The 12640-nt window shown below is 44.5% G+C and overlaps 1 protein-coding gene across 7 annotated transcripts in view; it reads right to left on the bottom strand.

Moving 5' to 3' along the window:
- LOC140464628 (neuronal-specific septin-3-like) overlaps positions 1-12640 on the bottom strand; it is a 408811-nt gene that overhangs the window by 22371 nt on the left and 373800 nt on the right. For all 7 annotated transcript variants that reach the window (XM_072559949.1, XM_072559956.1, XM_072559954.1 and 4 more), the window contains one exon: positions 8029-8125. In XM_072559949.1, the coding sequence (XP_072416050.1) occupies positions 8029-8125 (97 nt within the window). The remainder of the gene's footprint in view (positions 1-8028; positions 8126-12640) is intronic.

The raw sequence follows: 12640 nt of genomic DNA on the forward strand, positions 1-12640 counted from the left end.
CAAATACTTCAGTGACTGTCCCAAAGCTGACACGTGACCAGTCTTCAGTTAACAGCTTTTAAAGCTTCAGCCTGATGCGAGATTTTTGAAGACAAGATTAGAAATCACTGGAAAAGCTCAGCTAAACTAGCAGCACCCGTGGAGAGAAATCAGGGCTAACGTTTCCGGTTGACCTGAGCTTTACCAGCAGTCTCTATTTTTGTCTCTCATTTGCGGCATCCACAGTTTTTAGCTCGAATTTCTGAAAGTCTGTTGAGACAAGTTGGAGGATTGCCATCGAACATATTTCACCCTCAGCGCTCTTCGGTTATTTGATCATTCGTCACAATAAGCTTGTTATGTAATATTACTGGCTGCTGTGACACCTGACCTGCTTTTACCTAGCCCACTGCCACCCTCTTGGCAGCAGGCCCCTTCCTGTCCGGCCCGATCTCTCCACCCACCCTGACCTTTCATAAACATGGCATCATTTGCCCAGACACCTGGCATCCTGCACCCCACTTGGTACCTTACCAACTTAGTACCCTATACCTTGGCCTGCTGGAACCTTACGTATCTAGCACCATCCTTTCCTGGCATTTTACCTATCACCACCACACCCCCAGCCTATCGAGTACCTTACCGTCCCAGCACGCCAACCTGACATTTAGCTTCTACACTTTGACAAAGTGTCTGTCTGTGATTGTGGATCTTTACGTTGCAGAATACAGCAGTTGACTGCTGTAGAAGGGGGCTATGGTTTTCCTTCCCTTCCACAGTCCTGCGGTATGAGAGATCTGGAGGAATGGAAGGACGTCTCTGCATTTCTGAGGGATCAGAATCTGGGTAGAAATGCAGAAATGTAGAAATTGAATGAGATTGCTATTTCTCAGGAAGCCCCCACCACCCCACAACCTGAACACCGCTGCTGCGTTTGGAAGGTGGAAGGGTCAAGTCCGAATGTCAAGGCTGCAAGCCTTCAGCAATGTGGCGCAATGCCTCAGCGAGTAGCTCTGCTGCCTCTCAGGGACCTGGGTTCGATTCCACCCTCGGGCGACTGTCTGTGTGGAGTTTGCATGTTCTTCCCATGTCTGTGGGTGCTCCGGTTTCCTCCCACTGTCCAAAGATGAGCAGGTTAGGTGGAAAGGTTATGTTAAATTGCCTGTAGTGTTCAGGGATGTGAAGGCTAGGTGGGTTAGCCATGGTAAAAACCTCCTGCAGAGTCACAGAGATTGGGTGGGAAGATCTTTGCTGAGTTGGTGCAGACTTGATGGGCTGAATGGCTCCCTTCTGCATTCTATAAATTCTATAAATTGCATTCCCACTGTTTGGAAGGAGGGAAAGAGCAAGGAGGAGTGACACAGAGATAGAGTGAAACATTACAAGGCAAAAGAAGCATGGATACCTTTTCAGAATAACATCACTATTTTCTACTGCACTGTGGAACAACAAAGGGGAGATGCAACTGTGTATTTCCTTGCTGTCTGTCTGTATAACATGTTTGTTTAGTTTTTGCTGTTCATTAAGCAAGTTCAAGAAGAAAAATTGGCAGGGCCTCAAGCATAATTCAAAAATACAGGACAGCAATAACATTTGACTGTCAATAAGATATACACCTCCTTAACTTTAAACCATTAGTACTTAACATACTGATTTCCTGTTGCTTTTAATGGTAGTCTCCCAACTGGATATTTAGTGAGTGAAAACCACATTTACTGAGCATTTTTTTTGTTAAATTAACTTAATTTGTAGCATAATAACTTAATGAGGAAAAGGCTCGTTACATTGCTAAAAAAAGTGTTACTTCCACATTTTTTGTATAGATTATGCAGCAGTTTCCAACAATGATGACATTTTAAAAACACTTAATTGGCCACGAACAAGTTTGGAGTTAGCTTGGTGCCATATAAACATAAATGTTCTTTTTGGCTTAACACTGTGAAAGTTGATGTTACTTTCAGACTTCATCAACTTGGATAATCCCAAACTTTATGTGACTGATGATGGGTACATGGTGACCCTGCTCCAACTTCAGCTGGAGCTGAAAACTGTCTGAGGAATCAAACAAACAGCAGCTTGTAACCATTACCGCTGCCCCATTGTGTCACTGAACTCCTGGGTGACACTGAAATCTGACCCCAGCATTGCCTCTGTGTATGGCCAGCCGAGTCAGCTCTCAGTTAAACAGGAGGGAATTTATCGGAAATCGTTTGCTCGAAGAAAATATTAAAAGGTTTGGTTAAGAGAAAAACCAAAGACAGCACAAAAACCTTTACATTCCCCCCTCAGTCAGTTAGCTGTTGCGGGCCTGAATGCACTGCCTGAAAAAGGTAGAGGAAGCAGATTCCATACCCACTTTCAAAAGGGAACTGGATATAAATTGGATAAAAGAGGGGGAGGATGGCTGGCCCACTCAGCTCTAAGAAAGAGCTAGCACAAGCACAGAGGGCCAAATGGCCTCCAGCCTGGATTGCTCTTTGATTCTATGAAAATTCTGTCACATACTTCCACTATGGACAAAGTGAACAAATACTGCACGATGAATCTTATCATTCAGTTTTTTGAGTTCAGGAATTTGTGCATCACTTAATCTGGTTTGTCATTGTAGCCTTTGTGGGGAGTGGATCTTTCACTACTTACACTAAGGAAAACATCATGTTAAACACAGCTTTCTCTTCAGCTCCTCTTCCAGCCTTGATCACGTTTATCTCACTCTCACTCTCGCTCTCTCAATTCTATAGATGTCAGATGACCCCCATCGTGATATTATCATCAATGTAATACTCACATCCCATTAGAGTGCACTGGTCAATTCACCAGTGTGAATATTTCCTCCAATTTCTGATTTGCTTTTCCAGGAATTACAGCTGTGCCTTTTCACAGGTGTAAGGTGTCAACACAGAATACGGGAAAGAAATAAATTGTGTAATGGCGTGGTGTAAAGATAACAATCTCTCCCTCAGTGTCAGCAAAACAAAAGAGTTGCTCATTGACTTCAGGAAACAAGGTGGAGATGGTTGAGAGCATCTCGAAGTGACAATCACCAATAATCCGTCCTGGTCCACCCATGCTGACACTATAGTCAAGAAAGCACAACAACGCCTCTACTTCCTCAGGAGGCTAAGAAAATTCAGCATGTCTGTAAAGACTCTATGGATGTACCATAAAGAGCATTTTATCTGGATGTATCATGGCTTGGTAAGGCAACTGCTCTGCCCAGGACTGTAAGAAACCATAGAGAGTTGTGAACACAGCCCAGAACATCACACAAGCCAACCTTCCATCCATTGACTCCATCCACACTTGTAGTTGCCTCAGGAAGACAGCCGACATCATTAAAGACCCCTCCCATCCCGGTTAGAATCACTTCTAATCTCTACAGTCGGGCAGAAGAAATAAAACCTTTAATTTACATAACAACAGATTCAAGAACAGCTTCTTCCCCACTGTTATTAGACTTCTGAATGGACCTCTCAAATTTTAAATTTAATATCGATTTCGCTCTTTGTGCATCATCCCTGCATCCATAAAACTGTATTCCTTGCTCTGTTCGATTACCCTAATGCACTTTGTATGGTATGGTCTTCTTGTACTCATGAAAAACAAAACTTTTCACTGTACCTAGGTATATGTATCAACACTAAATCCAATCAAATCAAATCAAATCAAATAAGGCATAGGAGCATAAGGAAGCCATTCGGTCTACTGAGACTGCTCTGCCATTCAGCGAGATCATCATAATCCTCAATTCCACTTTCCTGTCTTTTACCCACAACCTTTGATAGGCCTTACTGATTAAAAATCTACCTCAGCCTTGGATACATTTAATGACTGGCTGTTGGAGCTACAGGGAGAGGCTGATTAGGATGGGTCTTTTTCCCCTGAAGCTTCAGATGCTGAGGGGTGACCTTATAGAGGTTTATAAAGTCATGAGGGACATGGACAGGGTGAATAGACAAGGTCTTTTTCCATGGATAGGGGAGTCCAAAACTAGAGGGCGTAGGTTTAAGATGAGAGGTGAAGGATCTAAAAAGGACCTGAGGGGTAACTTTTTCACGCAGAGAGTGCTGTAAATATGGAATGAGCTGCCAGGGGAAGTGGTGGAGGCTGGTACAATTACAACATTTAAAAGGCATCTGGCTTGGTATATGAAAAGGTATAGTTTAGAGGGATATAGGCCAAGTGCAAATGGGACTAGGTCAGATTGGGATGTCTGATTGCTGCTGATGAGTTGGACTGAAGGGTCCATTTCTGTGCTGTATAAGTCTATGACCCAGTCTCTATTGTGGAATGTCCTCCTGATCTTTGTCCTAACTGAGTCACCCCTTACTCTGAGATGATGCCGTCTGGTTCTAGACTCTCTGACAAGGGGAAACAACCTCCTTGTAATGATTCTGACCAGCCCCCTAATAAAGTTATGTTTCAATATAGTCTCCTCTCATTCTTCTAAACCCCAATGATTACAAGCCCAACAACTCAACCTCCCCTCATAAGACACGCTCTCCATACCCAAAACCTTCTTTGGACTGCCTCCCAATGGTAGCATACCTTTCCTTAGATAAAAGGCCTAAAACTGTTCACATTATTCCATTTGTGGTTTGATCCATGCCCTCGGATAGTTTTAGCAAGACTCCCCCCATTTTTCTAATCCATTCCCTTCAAAATAAAGGACAACATTCCATTTGCCTTCTCTATGACCAACTGAACTTGATGTTAGCTTTTTTTTTGTGAGTTATACACCAAGAACCCAGTCCCTCTGAGCTGCAGCTTTCTGCAGCCCTTCTGTATTGAAATACCATTCAGTTCTTGGTATTTTTCCTGCCAAAGTGCATCACCTTACATTTTCTGAGATTTTCTGCCATGTTTTTGCCCGCTCGCTGACCTGTTTATGTCCCTCTGCAGATTGCATGTCCTTCTGACCATTCACCTTCCCATCTATTTTTATGTTATCTCTAAGCCTGGCTGCAGTACATTTACTTTCCTCATCCAAGTCATTCATATATTTCGTAAATAATTGTGGCCCCAACATGGATCCCAGTGGCACCTTTACTAGTTCCAGGTTGCCATCCAGAAAATGCCCATGTTATCCCAACTCTCTGTTTTCCACTAGTTATCCAATCCTCTATCCGTACTCATGTACTCCCTCCAACACCAGAGGCGCTTATCTTACTAAGTCACCTCATGTGCTGTACCTTATCAAATACCTTTTGGAAATGCAAATGTCTTCCACTGCTTCCCCTCAAGCTATCCTGCTTATTAACTCCTCAAAGAATTTTAATAAGTTTGCTTGGCTTGATTTCTGGTTCATGACTCTGCTTGATTAATTTCTATATTTCTAAATGCTTTGTTGTTACATGATTTATAATAGACTTAAACACTTCCCAATGACAGATGTTAAGCTGGCTGGCCTACAGTTCCCTGTTTTCTATTTGTCTCCTTTGCTTTTGGAACAAGGGCCTTGCATTGGCAGTTTTCCAATCCTCTGGGACTTCTCCAGAATCTAACATTTTTACAAGATTATTACCAGTACCTCTGGCATGAGTACTTTCTCCCTGTAACATCTTGGAGTGCAACCCATCAGGTCTAGAGGATTTACTGGCCTTTAGCCATATTAGTTTCTTTTGTATATTTTCTCCTGCAATAGTTATTGAATTTACTCCTTGCCATCTTTGCCTCTTAATTATTTTACAGGTTTGGAATGCTATTTGTGGCAGCTACCACAAGACTGACCCGAAGTATTTAATTGAGTTATCTCCTGGTTCCCCATCTTACTTCTCCAGCCTCACTCTCCAAGAGGTCTTTGTTCACTTTGGCTCTCTTCATTGTTATATATTTTAAAAAGCTCTTACTGTCTGATTTTAAATTCCTTGCTCGTTTGCTCTCATATTTTATCTTCTTCCTCTTTATTAGCTTTGGTTACTTGTTTATCATCTTTTGTTAAAATGTTTTCAATCCTGTGGCTTACCACTAATATTTGCCACATTGTACACTTTTCTTTAACCATGGTCAGCTCTTTCTGGAAACTTCCTTCTTTACTGGGATGAAGCTTTGCTATGAGCCATGAACTATTTTCTTAAATGTCTGCTATTGTTCCTCAACTTTGTTTTCTACTAAACTCCTTTCTCAGTCCTCTCCAGCTAACTCTGCCCTCATAAGATGATAAGGCCTTGAGACAAAATACCAGAAGTAGGCCATTCAGCCCATCGAGCCTGCTCCGCCATTCAATGAGATCATGGCTGATCAGGTAATCCTCAACTCCACTTTCTTGCCTTTTCTCCATAATCCTTGAGTCTCTTACTGATTAAAAATCTGTGTATCATAATACATAATATACATAATGGAGCCAACCAATCCACAACCCTTGAAGAGAAGATGATCCCCTTATCTCGGTCTTAATGTGCATCCCTACGTACCATACACCCTGTTAAACAGAGAGAAATGTGGCAGCTAATCTGTGCACAGTGAGGTCCCTAAAACAGCAATAAGATCATCTTTTAGTGACACTGATTGAGGGGTCAATCTTGGCCAAGACATCAGAAGAGCTCTTTTACTCTGAATCTACTTGAAGGCAGCATTCAGTTTAATATCTCATCCAAATGACATTACCTCTGACGGTGCAATACTCCGTTAGTACTGCACCGAGAGATGTTTCAGGTTAGACTGTGTGCTCAAATCCTGGAGTGCAACTTGGACCCATAAGCTTCTACCTAATGGCACTTGTTTATTTGACAAACCATTCTGATAACAAGCCTCCATATGGCAATGTTACACCAGTTAGTATTCAGTGAATGAACATGATTGATCTTTTTATCTATCAAACTATATGTGTAGCAAAAACGCGACCTTCAAAGACTAATTGGCTAACTCTCTTTCTTTGATGAAGGAAACACATTAATAATTTGAGCTCCTTAACACATGAGAATGCCTGCTTTGGTTTTAGAATAAACACTGCTACTAGTAATTACTTAGTTTGGATAAACCAAAGTATTTAATTTCTGCCCAGGCATTGCAAATAAAGGATTTCTTACTGGACAGGGTAATTACTCTGAGATTGCAGACAAGCTTTTAGGTAAACCATCAATCGTGGGAATTGAAAGGTGAGCAGATGGCACTGTTCTGTTGAACAATGCAGGCGAGACAGTGAAAACAGTGCTGTTAGTTAAAAGTGAACAGGAGAGTCTACAACAGCTTTTCAAGCTACCCATCCAAAGCAGAGAATTTGGGGCGGCATGGTGGCTCAGTGGTTAGCACTGCTGCCTCACAATGTCAGGGACCTGGGTTCGATTCTGGCCTCAGGTGATTGTCTGTGTGGGGTTTGCACATTCTCCCCATGTCTGTATGATGTGGGCGGCACGGTGGCACAGTGGTTAGCACTGCTGCCTCACAGCGCCAGAGACCCGGGTTTAATGCCCGCCTCAGTTGACTGATTGTGTGGAATTTGCACGTTCTCCCCGTGTCCATGTGGGTTTCCTCCGGGTGCTCCGGTTTCCTCCCACAGTCCAAAAATGTGCAGGTTAGGTGAATTGACCATGCTAAATTGCCCGTAGTGTTAGGGGCAGGGGTGAATGTAGGGGAATGGGTCTGGGTGGGTTGTGCTTCGGTGGGTCGGTGTGGACTTGTTGGGCCAAAGGGCCTGTTTCCACACTGTAAGTAATCTAATCTAATCTAAAAGAATCCAGAAACAACATCGGCCATTGTGATGATCGCATGTTGCCAAATAATATTGCACACAATTGCTTTTTAACTCATGCATAGTTATAAAAATATCATCAGCACATCATTGAGGGTCTTCTGGTACAATGGCAGTGTTCGTACCTCTGGGCCAGAAGGTCTTGATTTAAATGACCCTCCTGCTCCAGAGCATTGTCACAACACACCTAAACAAGTTGATCTAGAGTATCTATAGTGGTTTCATCATTGTCTCTGAATCCATCATTTCTTCCCAAGGTCAATCATTATTTTGCATTTGGTAGCAATACGCTGCTTAAACCCAGAATTAAATTATGTTTTGTTCACATCAATATCCACAATCAGTAATTGATCTTTTACCTTCAATAATTCCCCACTTGGTTTTCCTTCCCAAAATCTTCTTCCCATTCACTTGATGTTCCTGGTCAGTGCCAACGACTGCAAAGGGAATTTTTTCCTGCAGGAGGGAACACGGAAGACCAAATATGACATTTTCATTAAAGAAAAAGAACATACAGTTACATAACACCTTTTACAATTCAAAACATTGCAAAATGTTTTACAGTCAATGAAATGTAATCACTTTAGTAATGCAGGAAAATATAGCATTCAGCTTACACATTGCAAGGTCTCACAAGATCAATGTGATAAGGATGTGATAATTTGCTTTCATGGTGTAGGTTGAGGGATAATTATTGGTCAGAACACCAGAAATATCATCCTTCCTCTTTCTCGGAAGACTGCCACTGAATCTTTTGCACACTCCTCTGGGCAGGCAGAGTTCTGGGTTTAACATCTCCTCCAAAAACTAGCACAGTGACAGAGCAGCACTTCCTCAACACTGCACTGGAGGGACGGCTGTATGTGATCAAATTCCTGGGTTGATACTTTATATCCATAACCTTCTTCTGGAAGTCACAGGTCACTTGACACCAGATTATAGTCCAACAGGTTAATTTGAAATCACAAGCTTTCGGAGCACTGCTCCTTCATCACCTGACGAAGGAACAGCACTCTGAAAGCTTTTGATTTCAAATAAATCTATTGGACTATAATATGGTGTCACGTGACTTCTGACTTTGTCCACCCCAGTCCAACAATGGCACCTCCACATTAATTTCTTACTCAAAGCCCATGGGTGCCACCCGCTAAGCTACACTTGAAGTTCGGACAGTAAATAAGCCTTTGAACCGCCCAAACTTTCAATGTCTCTCAAGTGAAGACAACTTCTCTTCCTTGCAGCTATTTAATTCTATGCCTTCGGGTCACTCCTGGCTCAGCAAAAGACAGTGCCGTCAAACAGAGACTGGGCATTGATTATAATAAACACAAAGAGAGAATTGATCCAACCCCATTTGCATCATTTTAATAATGAACTCAAAAAAAAACTTGTGAATGATCTTCTCACTTCTGATTTAACTAAAAGCGTGACAATATCCCAAACTAAATCATCTGTACATCTACCTTTGAGTACACAAATCTGTAAGGAACCACAAAGTCACATATTTCTGACAGAGTAAATTGAATGGCTCTGCGCAGTGAGATATATCGATGAGGTACAAGCCTGGCCATTGTTATGTCTCTGTCATGTTGCTCTACGATCTCCTTTTGCCATTGGTCAAATGAACTGAAGAAACTGAAAAGCACCTGCTATAGGTGTATCAGATGAAATGACCATTCGGCCTGTCCAATCTATGTTGCCTCTTTGCATAAACAATCCAAATATTGCTCCTACATCTTCCCCGACATTAAATCTTCACCCAAATTCTCCGTTAAAAGCAGAAATGTCTCCATCTCAGACACGGCCCATCACAGAACATTTCCTTAGCCTTAGGCATAGTTAAAGTTGCTATCCTGGATCCGTTAAAGACATGACAGTCTTGTCAATGTAAATAAGAACAGACTATTTTATGGCAGAATGAAATAAAGAGTTGTTCTAACGCGCTCATCCTTGTCGCAAAGCTACTTGCATCATTTAGCCCAGCATTTGCTCAGATTTCTGTCCAACTGTTGGCATCTTGCAGCAACAAATAGTAACTTGAAAGGGTTCACAAACACGGCCATCCTCATTTGATGTTGGTCGATGTCTGACAGCCTAGTGGTAGTTGCACCATGTATACATTTGATTTCCCCTATCACTGGAGACAACTTCAAAGGAGTTTCCGACAGTACCTGCACTACGAAAATACTTAACTTTCTGTAAAGCACATTGTGAAGTACTAAGAGCCATTGAAAATGCTGGTAAATATTTTTCTCGTTATAATGCACACCGAGTGAACACTTGAGTCAACGCTGCAACTTCATTTGAAACTATGAGAAAGGCAAGAAACTCCCTGGAAGGTTAGCAGCAAAAAAAAACTGGGTCAGCCCAGAACTATATAGAGGAACCTCAGTTATCCGAACAACACGGGCGGGGAGTATTTTGTTCAGATAATCAAATGTGCAGATAATGGAATGACGGATAACTCAGTTTAGCCAAGCATCGGGACCGTGCGATCGTGTTCGGATAATCCGAAATTTGGTTAATCAATGTTCAGATAACCAAGGTTCCGCTGTACACAGTATTACAGTTACTCTTCGGGTCAGAAATGTGAGTGTTACTCTCAAGATTCCAATCAGGATAGCTTTGGTTTATATATCATGTCATGCAGTGTATGTCTTTGCTACTGTTTAATTCTCAACTTGTTGTTCATGTAAATCGATTCGGTCGTTTACAGCTATAGTCAGAGTCTGGCAAGATGGTTATTCAACCACTTGGCAAAGTAAAGGGGATCACATGCAACTCAGCAAGTCAGACTTGGTACCATGACTTCTGTTTAATGCTCTGGGTTCACTCGATTTATCTAAAGGGGGAGTGGGCAGGAAGGTGTGGGATTGAGGAGAGGGAGGAGAGTCTGTCACCTTCCCAACTTTGACAGTTAGTAGCAAGGAAGGTCAAAAATGGCCTCCATGATCAAACGCCCACTTGAAGTCCGTGACTGACTGATTAAGGGTCATTTTCCATCACTGCAGCGTATGGCAACTACCACACAGCCCGTGGCTCCCAGTGGCACTGCCTGGCAGCAAGGGCGCAACAGAAATGTACTCTCACCCTCAGCAATGACAAACACACTACAGCCCTCCTCCCACTACAACTCTGCCTGCCTAACCAGCCCCCCCTCGCTCCCTGATCTAACCAGCCCCTCCTCGCTCCCTGATCTAACCAGCCCCTCCTCCCTCCCTGATCTAACTAGCGCCCACCCCCGCTTCCTGATCTAACCAGCCCCCACCCCCGCTCCCTGATCTAACCAGCCCCTCCTCCCTCCCGGATCTAACCAGCCCCTCCTCCCTCCCTGATCTAACCAGCCCCTCCTCCCTCCCTGATCTAACCAGCCCCTCCCGGATCTAACCAGCACCCTCCCCCCGCTCCCTGATCTAACCAGCCCCCACCCCCGCTCCCTGATCTAACCAGCCCCTCCTCCCTCCCGGATCTAACCAGCCCCTCCCGGATCTAACCAGCCCCCACCCCCGCTCCCTGATCTAACCAGCCCCTCCTCCCTCCCTGATCTAACCAGCCCCTCCCTGATCTAACCAGCACCCTCCCCCCGCTCCCTGATCTAACCAGCCCCCCCCCTCCCTGATCTAACTAGCCTCTCCTCCCTCCCTGATCTAACCAGCTCCCCCCGCTCCCTGATCTAACCAGCCCCCCCCCCTCCCTGATCTAACTAGCCTCTCCTCCCTCCCTGATCTAACCAGCCCCCCCCCCCTCCCTGATCTAACCAGCCCCCCCCCTCCCTGATCTAACCAGCCCCCCCCCCCTCCCTGATCTAACCAGCCCCCCCCCTCCCTGATCTAACTAGCCTCTCCTCCCTCCCTGATCTAACCAGCTCCCCCCCGCTCCCTGATCTAACCAGCCCCTCCTCCCTCCCTGATCTAACCAGCCCCCCCTCCCTGATCTAAACAGCCCTCCCTCCCTGATCTAACCAGCCCCCCCTCCCTCCCTAATCTAACCAGCTCCACCCCGCTCCCTGATCTAACCAGCCCCTCCTTCCTCCCTGATCTAACCAGCTCCCCCCCCCGCTCCCTGATCTAACCAGCCCCTCCTCCCTCCAGTTCGAACCAGCCCCTCCTCCCTCCAGTTCGAACCAGCCCCTCCTCCCTCCAGTTCGAACCAGCCCCTCCTCCCTCCCTGATCTAACCAGCCCCTCCTCCCTCCCTGGTCTGGTTGCAGTCCCAGCAGGGGCCTGCTCCCAGTGGCAATGCCGGGTCTCAGAGGCCATCGGCCTTCTAAGTGGCCAGCGATGCTTGGAGGCAGACCCTCCCCCTTTAGTGAGATGGGAGCCCTGATGCCAGGCTGCTTGTTGCCAGGTGAATTAGGGCTGGGGCCAAAGACCCTTGACCCTGGCCTGCAGTTCACCCCTGGTTAATGTGACACTTGCCCAGCCAATTCTTGTGGGAGCCCTAACTCTCCTGGACAAAAGTGAAGAGGGAATCTACCCTTGTGGCAACTTACTTAATCAGGGAATTGACTTCAAAGCACGGGTCTTCCCGACTGGCATGGGTTTCTGACACCTTTGGGTCTGCAGGGTTGATATTAAAGTGTCTGCTGCTGACTGATGATGTGCTCTTGTTCTTGCAATTGATGGTTCTTGTGCTTTTCCAATAAGAAGAGTTGCATACACGTCTCAAGTTACACAAGTTTAAGCAGAAAGCACCTTACAGTGTGATGGGGTTGATGCTCTGATATTAATATGCCATGCCTTGTCATAGTAATTTTTTTTAAAGTCCTGCATTGACTCCCTGAGAAAGATTCACAATCTCAGCTATGAAAGGCACCAAATCAGATTAATCATGGAAGGAGGACAAATCCCTGAGGTGCCTTTATCTGATGGCAATATTTGATGAGGTGCAATCTGCAATGCTTGAAAAATCTTGTGTTGGTGCATACTTCCTCTCACAACTGTAACCATTACAAATCCCAAGACATTTAATA

This window comes from Chiloscyllium punctatum, chromosome 40 (genome assembly GCF_047496795.1).
Source record: "Chiloscyllium punctatum isolate Juve2018m chromosome 40, sChiPun1.3, whole genome shotgun sequence".
In the NCBI taxonomy this organism is placed as follows: domain Eukaryota; kingdom Metazoa; phylum Chordata; class Chondrichthyes; order Orectolobiformes; family Hemiscylliidae; genus Chiloscyllium; species Chiloscyllium punctatum.